The sequence below is a fragment of the Symphalangus syndactylus genome, chromosome 4, assembly GCF_028878055.3.
Source record: "Symphalangus syndactylus isolate Jambi chromosome 4, NHGRI_mSymSyn1-v2.1_pri, whole genome shotgun sequence".
NCBI lineage: Eukaryota > Metazoa > Chordata > Mammalia > Primates > Hylobatidae > Symphalangus > Symphalangus syndactylus.
Genome location: NC_072426.2, coordinates 131,535,870 through 131,561,229, shown reverse-complemented (window position 1 = coordinate 131,561,229; position 25,360 = coordinate 131,535,870). Strand labels below are relative to the sequence as shown.

At 36.2% G+C, this 25,360-nt stretch overlaps 1 protein-coding gene across 4 annotated transcripts in view; it reads left to right on the top strand.

Moving 5' to 3' along the window:
• Positions 1–25,360, top strand: part of GASK1B (golgi associated kinase 1B) — a 49,079-nt gene that overhangs the window by 10,382 nt on the left and 13,337 nt on the right. For 3 of the 4 annotated variants that reach the window (XM_055276243.2, XM_063638324.1, XM_063638325.1), the window contains exon 3: positions 7,372–7,586. In XM_055276243.2, the coding sequence (XP_055132218.1) occupies positions 7,372–7,586 (215 nt within the window). The remainder of the gene's footprint in view (positions 1–7,371; positions 7,587–25,360) is intronic. The other variant, XM_063638326.1, reaches the window with a different exon arrangement.

The following is a 25,360-nucleotide window of genomic DNA, read 5'->3' as shown; positions in this document are numbered from 1 at the left end:
TTTAGATTTTCTTAGTTGGTTTGTCTAGAATGATGTTTACTTGAGTAGAATAAATGGGCGCCTAAAATTTTCATTTAAAGAAGGACCTTGGAGCTTATAGTGGATAATAACGAGATCTCTTATTTGTGGAGTGCTAGGCAATTCGCATCCATTATCTTATTAAATGTCACAACAGTCCCCTGCATCAGATGATCTTGTACACATTTCCTGAGGGGAAACTGAGGATGAAAGAATAATATATGTTCCCTGAAAGCCTACAGGTAGCGTACAGTAGGGCTGGGATACAGACATGGGTCAAGAGGACTCCATAGCCTCATTCCTCAAAGCTGTGCCGTACTGCCTCCCACTATCCCTTCACATCATTTGTGAGCCTCCAATGACTGCAGCCTGGGGCTTTCCCAGTTAATCATCCATCCAAATTGCAACCACTTTTCCCATTGCCTTGTCGCCTGATTCCTGAGTGTAGCCATGATGCCTAACTGTTCCCCTTCTCGTGATAGTGATCTGGGGTCAGAAGGAGAGAGGCAGTAGTGTTTCCACCACCCCTATTTTCATTGTCCCAGTATATAAGAGATACATGGGAGTGGATAGTTGAGCACAAGCTGGACAGAATGAGGGCATCAAAACCTCTGCACATCCCTGTCTCTATGTCTCAAGCTTTTCTCTAATCCTTCCCAATTCATATTGAGTGAAGACAGTGAAATTACACCTTACTAGGATGTCATGCCAGGCAAATTTTTATTCTGGGTCCATGGACCATTCCTTAGACTCTAAGAGCTATCCATGAACATTGAGGGATTCTGAAAAAATGCATTCAGAATTTTTGAGTGCTTGCTTTGTTCTAGACACTGCATCAAAAGTTGGAGATCCAGAGGACTAAGAAGTAGTCTCTGTTCTTCAGAGCTCTCAGCTTGGAAGACAGGAGACAGTGAAGCAAACCTACCTTACTAAAAAGGTGTGATAAAAACCTCAATGGAGATATTTTTAGGAGGCCCTGTAGGCACAAAGAGGGAGAATTTAGCCTAGAATGTGTGTGTAGGGGGTTGAGTGGGAAATTATAAATACTTTTGGAAGAGGTAATGCCAGAACTGGTTCTTAAAAGTCACTGTGGGTGGTGTGAGAGATGGGATGGGTGCAGAAAGTATAGAGAGAATAGACTATGAAAAACGTGTGAAAGCAGAGTGTATTCAGGAAATTGCAAATAGTTCTGAAAAACAACAGATTAGGGTTTGGGGGTACGATGTGAGTTAAGCTGTGGTAAATGGAGAATGAGTGTGTTTTATGTCCTGCAAGGAGCCTGGACTTTATCTTGAAGAAAATAGAGAGTCACTGAAGGGTTTGAAGAAAGGGAGTGATGTCATGGGCTTTGCACTGTAAGAAGTAAGAAGGTCACTGAGGTCAGGAATTCATGGCTCCTTTAACTGGATTAACAAATGCTAAATCGCCCAGGACTGAGTCACCCCGATGTGACCAAGATTTCATCTGCAAAATGTGATTGTAGAGTCTGGCACAGTGACCACATCATCACCACCGTCTGAAGTCAAATTTGATTCCTGTTTTTTAAAGTGGAATATTGAGACAGGAAAAGTCTTGGAGTTTCCATTTATACAGCAGAAGTTCAGGGCAGACCTAGAAAGCAGAAGTTACTGCCCATTTGTCAGAACAAAGAAGAACGCTTTGTTTTCAGAGGAGAACTGGCGATTTAGGTTGTTTAGGTAGTTGGTGATGAATGAAGTCACAAGACATTCTCCTTTCCTGCTTCCTTGACTTCACACTTAGCTAACTCCTGAGGAAGTATGGAGATTATTTTAACTCAGTTAGGCCTAGAGAAAACAAACTATGAAGTGAAAAACAGTTAGATAAATAAATATATGAAACGTATTCTGAATCACCCAGAGATCTATTTCTTTTTTATTATTTAATTTAATTTTAAGTTGAAAAATAATATCTGTATATGTTTATGGGCACAATGTGATTCTTTGATATATGTTTACAATGTGGAATTATTAAATTAGGCTAATTTAAAAATCCATCACCTTACTTTTTTTTAATTTAAATAATATTTATTTAAATAAAAAATAAATAAACTAATTTATTTTTTAGGCTTCTTCAAATCATAGGTTTTTTTGGGGGTGAAACATTGTAAATATATTCTTTTAGTAATTTTGACATATACATTGTATTATTATTTATTATAGTCACCATTCTGTGCAATAGATCACTAAAGCTTATACCTCCTGTCTAACCGAAACTTTGTACCTGTTGATCAACCTTCCTCCCATCTAACCCCCTCTCTCAGCCTCTGGTAGCCACCATTCTACTCTCTACTTTTGAGTTCAACTTTTCTGGATTCCACATATAAGTGAGGTCATGCAGTATTTGTCTTTCAGTGCCTGTATTATTTTGCTTAAAATAGTGTCATCCAGGTTCATCCATGTTGTCACAAATGACAGGATTTCTCCCTTTTTAAAGGGTGAATAATAGTACTCCATTAAGTTTATGTAACAAAACACATTTTTCTTATCCATTTTCTGATGATGGACACCTAGGGTTGCTTCCATATCTTGGCTATTATAAATAGTGCTGCAGTGAACATGGGAGTGCAGACATCTCTTCGGCATATTGATTTCAATTCCTTTGGATAGATACCCAGAATTAGGATTACTGGTTAGTGTGGTAATTCTATTTTTAGTTTCCTGAGAAACTTTCATACTGTTTTCCATCATGGTTGTATTAATGCACATTCCAACCAGCAGTGCTAAGGGTTCCCTTTTCTCCAAACTCTCACCAACACTTGTAATCTTTTTGTCTTTTTGATCATAGCCCTTCTAACAGGGGTGAAGTCATATGTTATTGTGGTTTTAATTTGCTCCAGGACAAGTCCCTAGATTCAGGACTTGTTTGGCCATGTAAAATCTATGCCTGTGTAATCTACAGGCTCCAACCTCCCCACCTACTGTTTTTAAAAATCATGAAACCTTATGGAGGTTTATTTCTTTTCGCATTAAAGTTTTCCTTCAATGCATTGTTGACAGTTGCGATGGGGCCCAACAGAATTTGCTTCCTATAACAAAGATGCCACTCAAGTTTGACTGGCTTTTGTTTTCTTCAATGGCTATTATAGAGTTGTTTTTAATGAAGGATTTGAGCTGGACTGTCACTTGCTTTTTATCTGGTTCACAAGGAGTCTTGGAACATGGCCCGTGCAAGAGAAAGAACTTTTGATTTCAGAGCTCAAGACTTTTCTTCTCATTTTTGCTCAGTGACAAATGCTCATAGACATTCATAGCTCCACCCAACATGCTTAGCATTCACCTATAATTCCACAAAACCGCTCAGCCAGTGCTCAAAGTGAAGGGCATTTAATAAATCTAGACAAAGAAGATTGTATAAAGCACTCATTCTAAGTGAATTTTCATGTTCGTCTTCTCAGAAGAATGTCTTCTTTGTGTTTTTGAATAAAAAATGACTTGGGAGAGCATCAAAATTCAGCAGAAATATTCAGATTTCAGGAAAAAAGAAGCTTTCCTGGCAAGTCTCATTTTTTAGGACAGCTATATAACCTTTAATTCACATGAACACCCACATATCTTTTAAAACCCGCTTTCTCACCACTGTGACAGAATTTTATCTCTTCACTTGTTGAGATTTCTCTAGAGAGTCCAGTACTGCATCATTTTGACAAACCTGAATGTGGAGAGATGAATGCTTCTCATCTCTGAAACACTTCAGGGTAAGTTGCTTCAACCAGTTTCCTGTTTTCAGAGGCAATTTTTCTGTCATCTCTGCAAATCCATCAAGATTCATTTAATTCTTTCAAAAGCCATATATTAAAAGAATTCTCCTCACAGTAGGACTCATTGCTCTGAGATCTGGAGTTATACTGACTACTATTATTACCTGCAAGGGCCACACACACATATATGTAGTAAGAAGGCCTGTATGTGGAAAGGAACCACAGCCATCTGTGACTCAGTCTGTCTTACTGCTCACCATGCTTTCTTCTTGTTCTCTGGAAATCCCCTTTCCTGAGGTGCACTGATTTCTAGCAGGGCAGGAAAGAATGTCTTTATGCGATAGTTGGCATTCAAAATATTTTGCTGAGGGGAAATGGATGGATTGGGAGAAAAACATAGGCTATTAATTGAAAACCAATTATACTTATCATCCGAACACTTTCTTTGGCAGTTTGAGAACGCCTTTTTAATGATTAGTATAGAAAATGTATCATTCCAAAAATTTGGTGATCTAAAATAGAGAAATGGTGACTGACATGCAGTATACCCATAAACTAAATTAGGGGTTAATGTATAGCCTGTGGGCCAAAAATGGCCTACTGTCCTTTTTTATTTTGTGAACTAAAAATAGTCTCTATAATTTTAAATGATTGACAAAAATCAAAAGATTAGTGATATTGCTATAACCGTTAAGACTCATATGAAATTTAAGTTTCAGCATACATAATAAAATGTTAATGGAATAGTTACAACCACTTGTTTATATATTGTCCATGACTGCTTTTGGGCTACACTGGAGTTAAACGGTTGCATAGTTGAACAGTTGTGATATTTTAGGCCCTCAAAACCTAAAATATTTACTATATGCCTTTTATAAAATTTGCTGATCACTGGGCTAGAGTATTGCATTACGATTAAATTGGTACTATTTAAAAATAATTAAAAGAAATATTTATAGTATAATATTTAGTGAAATAATTATGGCAAACTCTACGTACAAGATGATCCCAAATAGCTTTTTTTCTTTGCATAATTTTTGCCTCTTTCTCCTGGTAGAAGTGTAAGCTCCATGAAAGCAAAAAACTTGACATTTATCTATTTATGTATGTAGCTTCAGGTTCTAGAACAGTGCTTAGTGCACAGTAAATGCTCAAGAAATGGTAAAGGTCAGTTGAAGCCTGATGAATTATGTGATTATGTGATGTATATATGTAATAATCATCAGAGCAAAACCTTTCTGGGGCATGTGTTTATGTTAGGCACCATGCTGGGAATTTTAGATGCACGAACTCATTTCTTCCTAAAAAGGTCAGTTTTGAATGTATGATGTTGCTTCATTTTACAAGTGAGAAAAACAAGGTTTAAAAAGGTTACATAACTTCTCTAACGTTACAAAATGAAGACATAATGTGACCAGAAGTTTGTTGGATTCCAGCTCTAACCATAAGTTATACTCTTTAAAAAAAATTCTAGAAGCAGTTTACCTATTCAGATGAGAAAGAAAGGGATAGAAAAATACTGGAGGTAAATATACAAATAACAGAACCAATTACTGGGAGATGAGGTTATAGGTGATTTTTATTTTCTTAGCTATACATTTTTATGTTTTTCTATATTTCATGAAATGAATGGATTTACCTTTAATTAGTTTTACAATTAGAAACAAATGTTTCTAAAGGGAAGAAAAACAGTCCAGCAGGTTTCAATTGTTTATGTGGATCGTTTCCATATTTCTCCAAAGGCCTTATATGAATTGCTGAGGAAACTGCTGTCCCTCTGACCCGTGTGTTGATTTGTGTTGAAGTTCACTGTTAGGTTTCAACTTCCTTTGAATACTTTCTAGCCCTGAGCATGCAAAGTGCTCTTTGTGTGTGTATAACTTTGGTTCAAAGACACTGATAGAAAGAGCTTCTTGGTGTTTATTTTTAGATGTCTGAAGTACACACCTTTGGAGGCTATGTGTGTGTTTTCTATTTGTATTTGGTTATACTGGCCCAGTGCTGTCTTCCACAGCATGATGGATTGCTTTTACCTGGAATTTATTCTTTTAAAATAAATTGGCATTGTACTTGGGATATACACATTTAAAATTATCTGATATCTAAGAAGATAATTAGGCCCCAGGAACCCCAAATCATTTACTAAGGTAAAAAGACATTGGAAGGAGAGAGAGAGTGCTACAAATGAAGCTCTTTTGTTATAGCTCACATTTCTTTCTCTACTCTTCTCTTAGTTTCGTATCAATGATTGTGGCATATTTTCCATAATCCAATAGACTTTCCACATGCCCTGGCCTACATTGCAAGGCTAAAGGGAGAAAGATTTTTCTTTGAACAGAACTGGAATGCAAATGATTAGAATGATTTAAGTGAACGCTATTAAAACTATTAAGGTTAGTATAACACCAAACTCAGGAGTGGTTAGAGAGGAGGACTGTTTCCTGTGTTAAAGACTGGAGATAAGAATTCTACAAGATGGCAAGACAGTAAGGTGGCAAAATAAAAGTTTCTAATAGGCCATAAAGTTATATATTGAGAACATCCAATGCTATTTAAGAGAGGTTTTAAAAATTCCTGTGACAAGTCTGAACATTCCAGTTATAATTTCAGAGGCCTCTGTTGTTCAGGCCTGTTAAGAATGAGTTAAGTGGGCTTTATTGGATCTTTGTAATTTAGTTGTTTTTATCAGGCGCATCATTCTGATTTTTGAGTTATAAGCAAAGCTGCTCCACACCATCTCTTTGTGACTTTATTGGGCAGAAATGGGGGCTTGGGAATGATGTTATTGGTTTTAAGCTTGAAGTGTTGTTTAATGTGTCTGGATCATGGTCTTCCTTGTTTATGATTATTTCACTGGGGCCCATAATTCTTTGTAAAGTTTAGCAATGAAAGAAATTGCATTTCTAAACTTCCAAGAGTGAGACAAAACAAATTGAGGGACAAGTTAAAAAAGATCATCTATGAACATGCGGTTGAAGAACTGACATTTGCTTAAATGCACTTTGTTGAGGTTGTGTGTGAATAAATGATCCCTTACCAAGAGCACTGTTGTGCTTACACAGTTTCTGTCAGGAAAGAAAAAAACCTCTTGCCTCTTTTTTTTCCGTCTTTGGAGATTATAGTGATTGGTGTGAACCATACAATTTCACTTTCAAATTTGCGACTTCTAAAAATTCTTTTTCTTCCTGACATCATAATGTGGCCTCAGAAAATCAGACAGTTGTTATTACAAATAAAGAGCAGCTCCACTCAGACATTGAATAGACAATTATAAATGTCTGGATTCTTTCCCTTTTTGTGGTGGCTGCTTTTAGATGTGGAATAAAACCACATTAACCATAGGACGTTGTTATTCGTGCTTAGTAGCCTATTCCTGCCACATCTATAAAGTATCTTGTTTAAAATTTTTTTCATTGTCTAACAATAACTTTCTGCTTTATGAGACTTCAAACAGGAAGCATTGAGGTATGAAAGTATTAAAACTTCAGAAGACAAAGGGATCATAAAATATTGTCAAATTATACTCTCACGTTTGATAGGTGAGCGTGAGACTGTGAAAGAGTGAATGACCTGCTCAAAGACACACCCTGAGTCAATAGTGTGCTGAAAGTGTGTTTGTTTTTCTGATTCCATAGATGGCCGCCCATGCCCCATCATTCTCTGGGATGCATCTTTATCTCCAGCAAGTAATGACACCCATTCTTCTGTTAAGCTCACCTGGGGAACTTATCAGCAGTTGCTGAAAAAGAAATGCTGGCAGAATGGCAGAGTACCCAAGCCTGAATCGGGTTGTACTGAAATACATCATCATGAGTGGTCCAAGATGGCACTTTTTGATTTTTTGTTACAGGTAAGTTTATCAAATCAAGCAAACAGTTATCTAAGACTGGCACTAAGTTATATTAGCCTGACACTAAGGAATATTCAGCACCTGGAGTTTTTATGAAGCTGGTGATGACTTCTATTAGCTTGGTACAAAAGTAATTGTGGTTTTGGCCCTAACGGCCAAATGTAGATGAAGCCTCCAGGTAGCAGGCTTCAGATAGAAGTTCTTATCAGACTTAAAGAGGTGGCAGACTCTTAATCTCTCCTGGACCAGGAAAAAGATCTGGAAAGGGAAGGAGATTCTCTACAGAATGTAGATTTTCTGCACAAAGGACAGCTTGGCAGGGCCATTTCAAAATATATCAAAGAAATACATCTTGGGGTAAAATACTTGGATTTCTTTCAGGGCCCACTGTCTGTCATGCTGGTATCTTATTGCTACAAAGAGAGTCTGTTTTGTCGGTCTTAAGTTCTGTTTTAATGTTAATGCCGGTCAACTGTGCCTGAATTCCAAAGGGAAGAGTGTATAAGGCAGCATGCCCAACCACCCATTCCCATCATGGCCTGAACTAGTATTCAGGTTTACGTTTATTTTTTAATTTTGATTTTTTTAAATTTCAATAGGTTTTGGGGGGACAGGTGGTGTTTTGTTACATGGGTACATTATTTAGTGGTGATTTCTGAGGTTTTGGTGTACCCATCAACTGATCAGTGTACACTGTACCCAGTGTGTAGTCTTTTATCCCTCACTCTCCTCCCATTCTTTCCCCTGAGGCCCCAAAGTCGATTGTATAATTCTTATGCCTTTGCATCCTCATAGCTTAGCTTCCACTTATGAGTGAGAACATATGATATTTGGTTTTCCATTCCTGAGTTCCTTCACTTAGAATAATGGTCTCCAATTTTATCCAGGTTGCTGCAAATGCCATTATTTCATACCTCTTTATGTGTCAGTAGTATTCTATGGTATATATATACCACATTTTCTTTATCCACTTGATTGATGGGCATTTGGTCTGGTTGCATATTTTTGCAATTGCAAATTGTGCTGCTATAAACATGCGTGTGCAAGTGTCTTTTTTGTATCATGACTTCTTTTCCTCTGGGTAGATACCCAGTAGTGGGATTGCTGGATCAAATGGTAGATCTACTTTTAGTTCTTTCAGGAATCTTCACACTGTTTCCCATAGTGGTTGTACTAGTTTACATTCCCACCAGCAGTGCAAACGTGTTCCCTTTTCACCACATCCACACCAACATCTATTATTTTGTATTATGGCCATTCTTGCAGGAGTAAGGTGGTATCACATTGTGGTTTTGACTTGTATTTCCCTGATCATTAATGATGTTGAGCATTTTTTCATATGTTTGTTGACCATTTGTATATCTTAAGAGAATTATCTATTCTTGTCCTTGGCCCACTTTTTGATGGGATGGTTTCTTTTTTTTTTTTTTCTTGCTGATTTGTTTGAGTTCCTTGTAGATTCTGGATATTAGTCCTTTGTCATGCATAGTTTGCAAAGATTTTCTCCCACTCTGTGGGTTGTCAGTTTACTCTGCTGATTATTTCTTTTGCTATGCAGAAGCCTTTTAATTTAATTAAGTTCCATCTATTTATCTTTTTTGTTGTTGTTGTTGCAATTTGCTTTTGGGTTCTTGGTCATGAAGCCTTTGCCTAAGCTGATGTCCAGAAAGGTTTTTCAGATGTTATCTTCTGGAACTTTTATGGTTTCAGATTTTATATTTAAGGCTTTCATCCATCTTGAGTTGATTTTTGTATAAGGTAAGAGATGAGGATACAGTTTCATTCTTCTACATGTGGCTTGCCAATTATCCCAACATCATTTGTTGAATAGGGTGTCCTTTACCCACTTTATGTTTTTGTTTGCTTTGTTGAAGATCACTTGGCTGTAAGTATTTGACTTTATTTCTGGGTCCTCTATTCTGTTCCATTGGTCTATGTGCCTGTTTTTATACCAGTATCATATTGTTTTGGTGACTATAGCCTTATAGTACAGTTTGAAGTCAGGTAATGTGATGGCTCCAGATTTGTTCTTTTTGCTTAGTCCTGCTTTGACTGTGTGGACTCTGTTTTGGTTCTATGAATTTTAGGAGTCTTTTTTCTAGTTCTGTGAAGAATTATGGTGGTATTTTGATGGGAATTGCATTGAATTTGTAGATTGCTTTTAGCAGGATGGTCATGACTTTTTCACAATATTAAGTCTACCCATCCAAACGCACATCAGATGTGTTACCATTGGTTTGTGTCACCTATGATTTCTTTCAGCACTGTTTTGTAGTTTTCCTTGTAAAGATCTTTTACCTACTTGGTTAAGCATATTCCTAAGTATTTTATTTTATTTTTTGCAGCTATTGTAAAAAGGGTTAAATTCTTGATTTGATTCTCAGCTTGGTTGCTGTTGGTGTATAGCAGAGCTACTGATTTGTGTACATTAATTTTGTATCCCAAAGCTTTACTGAATTCATTTATCAGTTCTAGAAGTTTTTTGGAGGAGTCTTTAGAGTTTTCTAGGTATACAATTATATAATCAGTGAACAGTGACAGTTTGACTTCCTCTTTACTGATTTGGATGTCCTTTATTTCTTTCTCTTTTCTGATTGCTCTGGCTAGGATTTCCAGTATTATGTTGAATAGAAGTGGGGAAAGTGGGATCTTTGTCTTGTTCCAGTTTTCAGGGGGAATGTTTTTAACTTTTCCCCATTCAGTATAATGTTGGCTGTGGGTTTATCATAGATGGCTTTTATTACCTTAAGGTATGTCCCTTCTATGCCAGTTTTGCTGTGGGTTTTAATCATAAATGGATCCTGGATTTTGTGAAATGATTTTTCTGCATCTGTTGAGATAATCATGTGGTTTTTGTTTTTAATTCTGTTTATGTGGTGTATCGCATTTATTGACTTGCTTGCATATGTTAAACCATCCTGTATCCCTGGTATGAAACCACTTGATCATGGTGGATTATCTTTTTGGTATGCTGGATTGGTTTAGCTAGTATTTTGCTGAGGATTTTTGCATCTTTGCTCATCAGGGATATTGGTCTGTAGTTTCCTCTTTTTTTCTGTTGTGTCCTTTCCTGGTTTTCCTATTGGGGTGATACTGGCTTCATAGAATGATATAGGGATGATTCCTTCTTTCCCTATCTTATAGTGGAATAGTGTCATAGGATTGGTGCCAATTCTTCTTTGAATGTCTGGTAGAATTCAGCTGTGAATCCATCTGGTCCTGGACTTTTTTGTTAGCAATTTTTTAATTACTGTATTAGTTAGGGTTCTCTAGAGGGACAGAACTAATAGGTTTGATGTATATATGAACAGTTTATTAAGGAGTATTGATTCACACAATCACAAGGTGAAGTCCCACAATAGGCCATCTGCAAGCTGAGGAACAAAGAAGCCAGTCCAAGTCCCCAAATCTCAAAAGCAGGGAAGTCGACAGTGTAGCCTTCAGTCTGTGGCCAAAGGCCTGAGAGACCCTGGCAAACCACTGGTGTAAGTCCAAGAGTCCAAAAGCTGAAGATCTTGGAATCTGATATTTGAGGGCAGGAACCATCCGGCATGGGAGAAAGATGAAGGCTGGAAGATTCAGCAAGTCAGCTCCTTCCACTCTGGCACCACGCTGGCAGCTAATTAGATGGTGCCCACCCAGATTGGGGGTGGGTCTGCCTCTCCCAGTCCACTGACTCAAATGTTAATCTCTTTGGCAACACCCTCGCAGACACACTCAGGAACAATACTTTGCATTTTTCAATCCAATGAAGTTGACATTCAATATTAACCATCACAATTACTGTTTGAATACTACTGCTTGTTATTGGTCTGTTCAGAGTTTGTATTTCTTCCTAGTTTAATCTAGGAGGGTTGTATATATCCAGGAATTTGTCCATCTCCTCTAGGTTTTGTAGTTTGTGCACGTAAAGGTGTTTATAGTAGCCTTGAATGATCTTTTCTATTGCTGTGGTATTGGTTGTAGATTGCCCCAGGTTTAGAGGTCAATGCAGTTAGTTGAGGGCTTAGAATTTTATTTTTGGTTCACATCATCCTGCAATAATCATACTCATCATAGCTACCATTTATTGAGCTATGAGGAATAGTCTTACCCCATTGGGGAGGTGAGTAAACTGAGGTTTGATGAGGTTAAGTATCTCACTCAAGTTCTTACAACCACTGAAGGCTGGCGCTGGGATTTGTTGGGATCTGTTGATGGTAAAAGTGTCTTCTTTCCAACATTCCACACTGTGTTTCAATGGTCAGTTGGCCATGTAACTTATTTTCCTTATTTTCTTTCCAATTAAATTTATTGCAAATTTTTCATGAAGATTCTACATTACAGAATAATAAATATTGATCATCTACATAATTGTGTGACTCCTCACATTTTATAAGGTTTTCTTCTGACTCTTTTCTCCCTTTGATAAATATCTCAGGACTTTCTCCACCCCCTTATTCTGATTACTCCCTTTCCTTTCACCCATTTTAGAAAAAAAACTTTTCCGTTGTTGCATTGTTAACTAGTATCTTGTGGAAATTTAGGATGGCCTTAGAACATTTGGAAAACATTATCCTTTTGTTAGTTCATTATTTTGTGAGTGTGAGTAGGAGGAAGAAATTGCAGACGGACAAAAATTTAGGAAGAAAACCAGTTTAGTACAGAGTCACAGTCTACGAAATAGGAACTTTGATGGAGGAGAGAAGGATCTCTGACGTCAGTGGTGCAGAGACACCAGCAAGGACTGAACTGGGGAGTAGGACATTTGACTTGGCAAGGAGATGGTCAGCAGCCACCAAGTTCTGCCTCCTTAAAGAGTGTTCAACAGTCCTGCTATGAGGCTGTAACTGGTTTTAAGCATTGTATATGCATTATCTCATTATTCCATTTTATTAATGTACTAGTTCTGTGAAGTAGGCATCCTTTCTCCATTTTATAGGTAGGAATACTGAAGCACAGAGAAGTTATTATCAAGAACTATGAAGAGTCTGGGATTTTACTTTACTTGGAAGCTAACAAGGTGGTCTGCCACAGGTTGATAGACGTTAGCAGAAGATATGAGACTCCTGGGTCAGAGACAAATGACTTTATTACTTATGATATAGCAGGTGGCATCAGTTTTATGCTCCCTTGCCTCTCAAGTTCTATTGGGGTGATAGAGTGGCCTTGGTGAATGCTTCAGATAGTGTGTTTATGTCACTGCTGAGAGACTCTAAGCTTAGGAAACCCCCCATTCTCTAAGGGGCTGCTAGCTAACCTGCCCAATATTTGCCTCAGATGGATACATTATCTTTATTATCTTTGTCAGGAAACAAATCTGCCCTTCATCTCAGAGGGAGATATTCTCTGGTGTGCTGACACTCTTAAAAATACATGCAGAGGCCGAGCGCAGTGGCTCACGCCTGTAATCCCAGCACTTTGGGAGGCTGAGGTGGGCGGATCATGAGGTCAGGAGATCGAGACCATCCTGGCTAACATGGTGAAACCCCGTCTCTACTAAAAATACAAAAAATTAGCCAGGCATGGTGGTGGATGCCTGTGGTGCCAGTTACTTGGGAGGCTGAGGCAGGAGAATGGCTTGAACCTGGGAGGCGGAGCTTGCAGTGAGCCGAGATTGCGCCACTGCACTCCAACCTGGGTGACAGAGTGAGACTCTGTCTTAAAAAAAAAAAAAAATGCATGCAGAACAAAATCTAAGATGTGCAGAAATGCCATGAAGAATTGTCTCTCAACAATTATCTAACTTGTTCAATGTTACATAGCTAGTAAGTTCCTAAACAGAGATATCATCAAATCTGGCTGATGGTGGATTCCATATTTTTAGCCATTGTTGTATAACTACTACCAAGTTATCCTTGGATTAATGAAACAAGTCAATATGATAAAATGTAATAGTAATAAAGTGGAGAATGAATGAAGGTACCTAGAGTGAAGTAGGTAAAAGTTCTCACTATGAGGTCAAGTGTTTGGGGAGTGGTAAGCAGAGATGTTGAAGTTCCTGAGAATGATCAGAAGGACAATGGAAAGTAAATTTTGAACCTGGCAGTGAAGTCTATGAGAAAGGACCTTGAGGTTTGAAGCTGATGAACATCCTAAGAGCTAACCTATTGTGAATAGAGGACAAACTCTTATGTTCTCTAGTGACATGTATTTTAATTCTGAACCCCTCAACTAAATCTCATTCTACCCTACTGCCTTTATCATTTTATTTTCTATTGAGGGAAGCTCCATTTATGCAACATCTATTGTGTGTTATAGTGAAGAAAACAACCACAATGGTAGCAAAGTGGTACAATGTGATTATCCTCACTGTCCCACTCTAAGTTTTTTAAAAACTATTTAGTTAAGAAAATATAGTGCATGAAATGAATGGTAGATCCAAGGATTGCTGGATGACATAATGTAAGTTCTAATTTTTATGAGGTCAAAAGAGAAGAGCACTTTGCCATAAAATAGTGGAGGAAGAGTTTGAGTAGGATTGTAGGCTGTCAATGATTGAGAGGATAGGGAAAAGCATGAGTAAAAAGGTAAGATTGGTACTGTTCTTATAACATTCAGGGCATTCTAAATATACCATTTGAAGCAGAGAGTTCTTTGAGCAGAATAGTAATGCTTGCTGCCTCTAAGAGATATGATTCAACATAGAAGAAGAGAGATGTTTCTCCAAGATGTGTGTTTACTTTGTAACTTTCTACTGTTCATACATGTTCCTGACTGAACAAGAACAAATTCCAGCTGATCCCCAGTCTTCTTCTGAGTGCATCAGCAGCTTTAATCATTATCGTGCCTATTGTCTGTGGTCTTTAGGATGAATAAGAACATGTGAAATCACTATTAGGAGTTTTCAACAAAAATAAATATTTCAAATCTGTTGCTCCTTCTGCCTGGGGTGGGAGGGCCTTTCTCTTTTTTGATGCTCCATAAGGTTGAGGTCTCTGCAAGACTTTACTAGAACTTATTCAAATTATAACACCAGGATTGGAGCTCCTGATTTTAGCTATGGCTAAAGCACAAAGCTAAAATCAGAAGTTAATCTCATTATTAGAAGTTAATTTGGTTAGTATTTACAAAAGTCATACTATTTGTCAAATTATATATACAGGGATAGCAATTGAGAGAATGGACTTCCATATTTTGTTCATTCAATATTTATTTATTTCCCACAGTGCAAAAGGTAAGAGGCCAATTTCTTGTAGATGTTGCAGCATTTTACAATTTCAATAGTAAGGTATGAAAGTACCTCTTTCCTTTTCTCTTACCAACTGTGGGAAGTGGAAAGTAAATTAATATTTTTGCTAATCTTGTAGATGGTGATGGGGTGTTATTTATATTTTTCAGTTTTTCATTTTGAGTGATATTGAGGATATTATATTTTCTTTCCCTTTTTTAAAATAGAGACAGGGTCTTGCTCTGTTCCCCAGGCTGGAGTGCAGTGATGTGATCATAACTCACTGCAACCTCAGACTCATGGGCTCAAGTGATCCTTCCACCTCAGCCTCCTGAGTAGCTAGGACAACAGGCACATGCCACCACACTTTTTAAAAAATTCAAAAATTATTTTTAGAGACAGGTCTCATCATTGTGCCCAGTCTGGTTTCAAACTCCTGGGCTCAAGCAATCCACCTGCCTTGGCCTCCCAAAATGCTGGGCGTGAGCCACCATACCCAGCCTCTATTTTCAAATATTTATTGATTATTTATATTTTACTTTCTGTGAATTGCTCATTCAAATCATTGTGCTTTTTTATTGTATTCTGTAGCTTTTTCTTATTGATCGATACAAAGTTTTTGTATATCATGAAAATTAACCTTTGTCAATCCTATGTCTTAAATAATTTTTCTTACTTTGTTGTTTTTCTTTTGACTTGGCTTACAGTAGATCTTACTCTAGAGGAGTTTTGCTTGTTTTTAATAAAATCATATCTTGATTCTTTTACTTCCTGTATTCACCATCATACAAGTTTTTTTTAAATTTAAATTTATTTTTTTTTTGAGACAGAGTCTTGCTCTGTTCCCTAGGCTGGAGTGTGTTGACATGATCATAGCTCACTGCAGCCTCAGTCTCCTAGCTCAAGTGATCATCTTGCCTCAGCCTCCTGAGTAGTTGGGACTATGGGTATGCGCCACCATGCCTGGCTAATTTTTTGATTTTCAATAGAGACAGAGTCTCACTATGTGGCCCAGGCTGGTCTTAAACTCCAGAGCTCAAGTGATGTTCTTGCTTCGTCCTCTCAAAGTGTTGGGATTACAGGCATGAGTCACCATGCCTGGCCATCAGATGCTTATAGAACATATCAATCAAAAAAGTGTATTGAATAAATAAATAAATGGACAAACTTAGGCCATTTTTCCTGAATGCCATAGTAAATAGTTATTATTATCTATACACTCTTTCTCATCAATTACACTGAAAATTTTATTTTAAATCAGAATAAATGCTTCATTTAAATGGTATTTAGGAATGTATTGGATGGATATTTGTGAACAATCGTAGAAAAGTTATGCCTGAAGCAATCTAAAATCACTTGCTCTATGATGCCAGAGCAAGAGCAAGGGAATACAGAACCCAGTTGTTAATTTTCTGTACACAGCATTCTTTTTGTTTCACCCATTTAACAAATCTACATTCACAAAGGCTATGCCATTTTACTGGGTCTGTAAAATGTGAGAGAAGCACAAATAATCTTTTATTCTTGAAGCGTGGGGGTATAAACTGCCTAGACAAAAATTCACCTCCATTAGGATGACAAAGAGAAGTATTCTAGAGAGTGTTTGAGTCTCCAAGATTTGGTCAAACTTCTCTCAAAAGATTATATAAAGTAACAGGAACACATTCAGGAGGTAGAAAACTTGCTTTTTGACCAAAGAGACACTGTATTGTATCACTGTATTGTATTGTGTTAGGAACTGGGACTCTGCAGTCAGCTACATTTCAGTACCATTTCTGCTACTACTGATTTAACCTCAAGAAGTTGCTTGAACCTCTCTCTGCAATGGTGTCCTCATCTGTAAAATAGGAATAATAATGGTGCATATATAGAGAGCTATTGAGATGATTAAATATTTTTATATACATACAGCATTTAGAATGATGCCTAGTACATGGTGGGCACTCAATAAGTATTGCTTATGAATTAAGCAACTGATCATCCAGATATAAGAGTAGAAATAAGTAAGAATTAAATAAACTGTATTATATTATCATTATTTTTATTTATTAAATTATAAGCCATTCCCAAATAATTTCATCTGGACTTTCGTACTTATATTATAGGCCTTCGCCTATTAAGTTTTAATTATTTTTTACTAGTCTGTCTTGACAAACTGTAAATTTCTCAAGGGCAAGTCCCTGTCTTTTTCAACTTTGTAACAATTCTATTAACAGCAGAGTGTCTGGAAATGTCACACTTACTCAGGGCATGGTTTATTGAAAAAAAAAAAAACTAGTTATATTAAAATAGTAAGTCCAAAGTATCAGATTAACAATGTTGAAAGTGAAAGATATAAAGTGTTCTCACAATACATGTATATTTAGTTTTGTTAAAGGAAGAGAATTAGAAGTTTAGAAAATAAAAGAATCAAACAAGTAAAAAATATTTAATATTTTCACTGATGGCATTCTTCATATACTTACATTTTCTAAGAATAACTGTTTATTTAATGATAAATTAATGGGTGTTAACATAGAGGTGGACCAACAAAGATATGTCTTGGGAGATATTTTTTCTACCATCAAAAAAAGGCTGCATATATTTCTTTTCACTTGATCCTAACAGACTTTTCTGAGCTCTTAACTGCTCCAGACACTGAGTAGGTTTAGTGCTGGTGATAAAAGATGAATGAGACTATTTCCCAGCCCTCAAGAGTTATACAATCTAGTAGAAGAGACAGATAATCACAGCAGAATATAGCAGGTGTCATAATTAAGAGTAATATTTTATAGAAAGAAATTTCAAGAGCATAGACAGAAAATGTGATATGTAATCCAGAAATGGAAAAACGTGCAGAAATTAGGTGAGTGTAAGAGATGGGAAGAGAATTTATAAGAGAGAGGAATTTTAGCAAAGGGTTGAAGGTATGAAAAAGTTCACTGAGTGGGAGAAATGGTGTTTACAGAAATATCCTGTTCCCTAAAGGTGATTTTCTCTCAGATGGCTGCAATAAACTTATATTCATAAATTCAACAGACAACAAGAATATGAGTTGGTATGCCTTACCTCCTAGATTTGTCTCTTTTAACTTAACTCTGTCCTCCTAATTCTTACCTGACTTCTAAAGAATTATTTCCTGAATCTAATGAATTAGATTAAGAGGTGTTCATCTTTGTCCTACTTTCTCCTATTTTTGATTCTGTGCATTTCTTTTCCCCACTTAATGGTGTGATAAAAGTAAGAATAAAAATTCCAACCAATCATTGTTGAAACAAGAGGGAACTTACTACTGTTCATGGAAAGATCTTTGTTTCTGCAGGAACATCCTATGTGCATAACAAAGAAAGTTTCCAACTATGGCCCCCTTGATAAATGATGAGGATTTTTCTCCTGCTTGATGGTCAAGGGTCTTGCTGCCAGCTGTCAGAGGCGAGTAAGGAAACACACTCACAGTCAGGTGCTTTAACAGCAAGAGACATAGTGCACCAGGGTCCTGAACATTGGGATTTCAAATAGTTTGGGTTGGTTTTATTGTTTTGCTGAATCAGAATACTGCCAAACTAAATGACCTCTAGCCATGTAGTTATTGGTAAGTTCAAGCAAACGAATGAAATAGTTTCACATTTGTTTTCAAGCAAACAGTGAGAGATGATGTAGCTGGATGTTGTCTTGGCTTCAGGTAGCAAAGAAAGTCTGGGATTAGTTGTCAGTATTGAGTAGCATGCTTAATTGGCGGATCTAGGGAGCAAAAACTATCAAGAATCAGAGGGTTTAGAGAACAATATATTTCTGCTTTTTATTGTTTTTGAGGCATCTTCCCAATTTCTTTTTATGGAGGTAATTAGAGTGGTTCACTTGGTCACAAGGAATCACTTACTAAGGTAAAGGATATGGGAATGTATGATGCTAGGGATTAAAAATGACAAATTCCAAATTTTCAGGTACGGACATGCTAAGCACTGAATGGTATTGTGGTTATTACAGACTTTTAGTAGTGTATAACTAGGTTTGTCATAAATGAAATTCAAAAGTCTGACTTAGACACAGTTTCTACTTACATATTTCCATAGTTTGTCACTAGGAGAAATTATTTCAGTATTGATGATGTTTCTTAAGATAATTAATGACACTACTTAATAAAATAATGATGTTATCTTACTTAAAGAAGCTTCAGAAGACTTTCCAAATTTTCTGGCAACATTACAATCTTATTCTTCTGAGTACTGCTTGCAATAAGTGAGCATATTGGCCAGAAAACTTGGTATTTATTGGGCACCTATGATGTGTTCATTGCTTTATATGTTTAGATGTGTAGAGACAGGGAAAGTGATGTAAAATAAGTACATATACAGATCTACTTATGATATCAAGGAACATGAATTTTTTTTTGCAGGGAATAATGTAAACAAATGGTAAAGCATGACAAAAAAGTAGAATTTTATCAAAGAAGGGTTTGGGCTATTTTAATATTAGTAACAAGGACATTTGACTTATATTTTTATTCTATTCAGTTATTTTATTATGGTGTTTATTTATGACACTGTATTTTTAAACACATCATCACATTTCAGGAGACAGCAGAAAGGATATATTTTTTTATGCATGTGTAGCTAAACAATATTTTACTTTAATAGCAAGTGGTCACTTCATCCTCTCAAACTTGATGTCTAGAAGTAAATTCGTTACCTCATCACCTAACAGTTTGTCATCTTGACTGGCCTATTTTTATTCATGACATTACTATTTTTAAAATATGTCATGTTTGAGATTTTTGTGTCATCTTTTAATCTTTCCCTGCTTGGTGTTTCATATTCAAGTAGCAGCGAACTTTGATGTTCCTCAAAATCATTCCTGTCACTTTTTCCTTTTCATTTCTATTAATGTTACCTCAGTCAGAATTTTGTCAATGTAGATCAGGATGCTCTAAGAGACTCTTAACTAATCTCCTGGTCTTTAGTCTTCCCCAACTGCCAATTAATGTGCAAATCATTGCTGAATTTATCTTTCGTATTTCCCTTTTAATCATATTGCCACTTGCAAAATAAAATCTCGAAAGACTTCCATTTGATTGGAAAATAAAGTTTAAATTCAAAAAATTATTATGGAAAATTAAACATATGCAAGAGAAGACAGGATATTATAATAAACCCCTATGTGCCTGTCACTCAGCTTCAACAATTATCAGCTCATGATCCAGCTTGTTAAATCTCTATCTCTATCTACTTTCCACATCCACATTAATTTCAGGAAAATAATTGGCATTATATTATTTCATCTGTAAATATTTCAGTATGTATCACTAGAAGATAAAACACATAAGCACATTACTATTATCACACCCAAAATAAAATTGAGCAGTGATTTTAGCCAAATATCCAATCAGTGGCCACATTTTTGTTTCATAAGTGCCATTCATATATTTCAGTTTGTTTATTTGAATCAAGATTTAAATAATGCCCACACTATGTGATTGGTTGGTGTGTCTTCTAATCTATGGACTTCATCTCTATATCTTCTCTCTTCCCTTTCAATAGCTTGTTGAAGAAACTAGATCATTTGTTTTGTAGAGTTCACACTCTCGATTTTGCTGGTTATACTTTTGTGGTGCCTTTCTTTTTCCCTTCCGTTGTCTATATTCCCTATAGATTGGTGTTGAATTGATGATCAAATTTAGATTTGATTTATTTTGTCAAGTCTTCTTTGTAGATAGTGGTGTGTTCTTTTATCAGAAGACATCATATCTGGTTAGTCCTTTTTGTGACAATAGCAGCTATTGGTGTTCACATTGATCCACCAGTTCACTGGGAATTGAAAAATTAATTATATCATTAATTCTTCATTTATTAGTTAGACTACTTCTTTAAAGAGAAATTTCACCTCATGTCCTGTTTGGTTACCCAGGGGTACAGTTTATATAGAAAAAAAATAGCATTGCTTTTAATAAATCCCATGACCTAATTTGCTGACTTTCCAATCTTGTCTGCCACTATTTGCTCATACGGTGTGTGTGTGTGTGTGTGTGTGTGTGTGTTGTAGTTTGGTCTATCCACTGTTGATTAAATATGCCCCACACTCTTGTTCATGGTCTATTCACCACTGCCTTTAGTAGTAGAGATTATATTGGTCTTTCTTTGAATGTTCTACAGTGTGGAGCTGCTCATTATGGTATTTGGTGCTGTAAGAAACCACAACATCGGCCGGGCACGGTGGCTCACGCTTGTAATCCCAGCACTTTGGGAGGCTGAGGTGGGGTGATCACGAGGTCAGGACATCAAAACCATCCTGGCTAACACAGTGAAACTCCGTCTCTAGTAAAAATACAGAAAAATTAGCCTGGCGTGGTGGTGGGCGCCTGTAGTCCCAGCTACTCGGGAAGCTGAGGCCGGAGAATGGCGTCAACCCGGGAGGCGGAGCTTGCAGTGAGCCGAGATCGCGCCACTGCACTCCAGCCTGGGCAACACAGTGAGACTCTGTCTCAAAAAAAAAAAAAAAAAAAAAAGAAAAAAAAAGTAAATACAAAGGCACAGACCTATGAATCTCCCTTTTGGGCATTAACATCATTTTTCTAGTGGAGACTTGACTTAAGATCACATTCTCTCACTTCACATAATTTAAGCATTCTTTCATGAAGGCAACTTTAAGAAAAAGAATAGCCTAGCCACCCTGACCCATGTTCATTATAGAGGCATAGCTTATGAGATACCTGTCCTCAATAACCAGAAGGTACTTCTGAATGTTTTCTGATACATTTGGTTATTGAGGCCGAATATCTCATAAGCTATGCCTCTATAATGAACATGGATCATTATAACAAGTGCTGGTACACATGCTTTTCAGAATGATCTTTGTCTCAAAGCATATCTCTTCCATTAAGAAACATATAGATTCCTCATATGTCTGCTTCCAGCTTGAAAGCCTCTAGAACTTAATATATTCTTTCCACCTACTATCTAGCACTCATGCTCAGAGATTGCTGGTGTTGTTGTTCTAAAGCCTCATCTGCATAACATGTACACTAGAAAATTGGTTAACATAAGTCTTTGCTCTTGAATCCGTCTGAATTAAAGAAGGAAATGTCTGATCAAATATGTCATATTTATAATTTCAAATTGCTAAGTGACAACCAGTTGAGCATTGCTGGATTCATTCTAATTTTATTAATCAAAAGTGCAGTATGTATTTTTAAGTTTTATGTCTCTTTTGCTTATTTCCACCGTTGTGGTGAATTTTTTAGACTATGTTGAAATTGATCAGTGCATAGTTAGTATGCTTCAATCGTAAGTCTAGTTATAGACATAGCTGGGCTAGAAAGATGAGAGACTTGAGGAAGCCTGTGTGATTTCATAAATAACCATTTGAGATTCAAACATTGTTTAACGTATTGCTGAGACTAGCTTTTGGGATTGGCTTCTTCACTAAGCCTGTGCCATGGAACCATAGACAGTCTGAAACCAACCTTGATGGGTATGTTCCAGCAAAGCAAGAGGTCAAAGCACTGAGCCTCTGAGTAAGTCTGGTAGGATGCAAATATAACAGTTTTGGAAAAATGAACGTGATAGTGTTTTCATAGGAACATCTGAGAGGGCAGGCAGATACTCATTGGGCTCAATGTATATGGTTTTTGTATGTATTTTTTAAAATTTATGACTCATTATTGGCTAATGAAGAAGTATATTCAGAGAGGGTTAAGGGTTAAGTGAGAGCTGGTTCAACCAGTGCAAAAATAGGGTAAGTGTTCTATTAGTTTCATGCTCTTCCCAGCCATATTCATGATGTTTATGGACACATATCACTAAGGGATATATGGAGCTGCCAAGAATTATTACTGTTGTATGGTCAAGTTGAATGGAACTGTTTGGGGCATGGTTTTTGTGTGCCTTTCCGGGAGTCCATAAGGGCAAAACTATTTTCACAGTAATACTGAGAACTTTGTTTTTTCGCTTTTTCATTGTTGATATATGCAGTAGTGGTTAAATCTGTTGATGCTTTAGCATGAATAAAGGTAGGCACCAAAGTGTACTAGTGGTCATTGTACTCTTCACTGCCACTGCAGTCACAGGAAGAAAAGTAGGACATGAAATAAATTCCAGATTCCCATAAAATTTTTCTTGAAGCAATGAAAATCTATTAATTTTTAAAAATCTCTACCTGTAAGTCCCTGTCTTTTAATATCCTGCATGACAAAATGAGAATGTGTAAAGCACATTGGCTGTATCCCATAGTGCAATGGTTGTGCTGAGGAAACCACTTATGTAATTGTTTGAATTGTGAGCTGAACTAGCTGCTTTTTTCATTAAATGCCATTTTAACTTGAAAGAACAATTCCACTTCTCTCATTTGTTTGGAAAGTATAGCAAGTTCCTTTAAAATATGTTATTTATATTAACATATGATAGATTATTTTTATATAAATTTAATGCATACTTATTTTTTAAATTCTTCGCTTTAATTTTTCATTTAATATGGTAAATAACCACAAATGACTACTCTTAGGGGGTCCTTAGTAATTTTTAAGAGTGTCAAAGAATTCTGAAATCAAAAGTTTGAAGACCACTGCTCTAGGTTATCTTTTCTGAAATAAACTTCCTTTTGTCTATATAAGATCTAGTAACTTCAAAGGTATTACATTTCTGTGATTCTAAGATTCTGTGATTTTAAGATTTTGAGATTTCCACAAAAGGATGGGTAGGGGAAAACAGACCTTTTAGTAGATAGCTATCTGCATTCTGTTTCAATGGGTGAGCTGAATGGAGCTGGTATGCGTTTTTTGATTTCTTTCAACAAACATTTATAAAATACCTGCACTGTATAAAGTATAATGCTGGTTGCTATAGAGAATACCCAGTGAATCATACTTAGAGGCATTAAGTTGTAATCTTCATGAAAGCAAGAACTTTGTCTTTTCTAGCAGGGGAAGCATCGTGGTAGGCAGGCGGATGTCTTTTGAAATCCACACGAGTCACTCGTTTTATCTCCTTAGGCCGGTTGCTATCCTCTCTGAATGTTTTTCTTCAATTGTAATATGGGAAAAATATATACCATTCTGGATTATTTTGATGATTAGGAACTTCTAATGTAAAGTGCTTTAGCAGTGTTCTGAAATATTTTAGCCAGGTTATATAAAGGGCTTGATTCTGTAGCTATTTTCTAACCCAAGAAGCATAGAAACATAGGATGGAAAATTCTATATGTATACGTAAAAGTAATTTTTAAGAAAAGTTTAATTCATAAAAGCAAAATTTATTTTTAGTGGCCAGAAAATAATTAGGCTGCCAAAATTAATTTATTTTTTCAAAAGAGAACTGATTTTTATAAAAAATATGTTAAAATGGCTATTAGATTTGTTTGCTGCATTAGGTTCTGTTAACCATAACCAAAACTGAGTTTTAATATAGTCACGTAGCTTATCTTTACTTTTGTCATTTTCCTTTAAAAATCTATATTATAGAAAAAAATTGACAGAAATACTATGTTAATAAGAAAAGTAATACACATCAAGTTCAGCAAAAAAAAGGTTTTCAGTGATACTATTCCTTTAGATGTAAATGAACACGTTTTACTTATTTCTATTTTATAGATTTAGTTCCAAATAGTAGTACTTTACTTCACTGAAGAAAAGCATTTAAAAATTTTATTACAATAAGGTTATTTAATTTCCATGTTAAATTTGTTGCTTAATAGCAATTCATTCTATAAATCAGAATTTCATAAAATGCAAAAATTATTTTTTTTTTAGTCTGAGTGTTCTTTTTAAATCTTTACAGGAAAATGGATTTGTCTTTGACAGATACTATTTTCATGTATCTCTGCTGGTGCAAATTATAGAACATAAATTTTCTTTCTCCAAAAATAGATTGTTGCTTGCCTGGTGACTCCAGTCTTTCTGTGGCATCGTGATGTTTGGCTTCTGGTTCTTATTGAGAGGTGCAATATATGGATTTTAAACATTACATCTATAGAAATCGATCCAAATGTATAATAACCTTAGAATATTTTTACTCATACATAAAGAAATAATGTGTCATTACATGTCATTTATTAATTAATGTGGAAGAAACTAGAGATTCTTCCCTGGATTGGTATACACTGACATTTATTTTTAAACACGGAATTCGAAAGTAGAGGTGGAGTAGAGAAATGAATGCTCTTTACAGAGGCAGAGGCACAAAGGAGCCTATGCCCATTGTTAGATTTCTATATTGTAGACTATTTTTACATTTCTTTTCATACATCAACTGCTCTTCAAGTCACAGATGCATTCTCGCTAATTTAATAGGCACCTGTTGTCATGGCAGCAGAGAATAAAAATGAAATTCATTATTTTATGCGGTGAGAGTTCCCAGGTGATACAGGTGCTGGCGGGGGTGGAGCGGGGGGAATACTGTGGGCTTTTGCTTTGTATAGCTCCCCAAGTACGAGGCTGTGTCTATATTAACAAGTGCCATGGGATTGTGGGATTTGTCTGAGGTTGCATTCGCTACAATCTAGTGTCCCTTTATACACTCATTAGACTATATGGGGCCAACTCTAGCTCTACTGATAATATGGCAACCATACAATGGTTTTCATCAAGACAAGCTCATGTAAAGGGATTTTCTAGTGTAAGTTATTAGCTGGTAAACAAGTAAGTCCATGTGTTTTT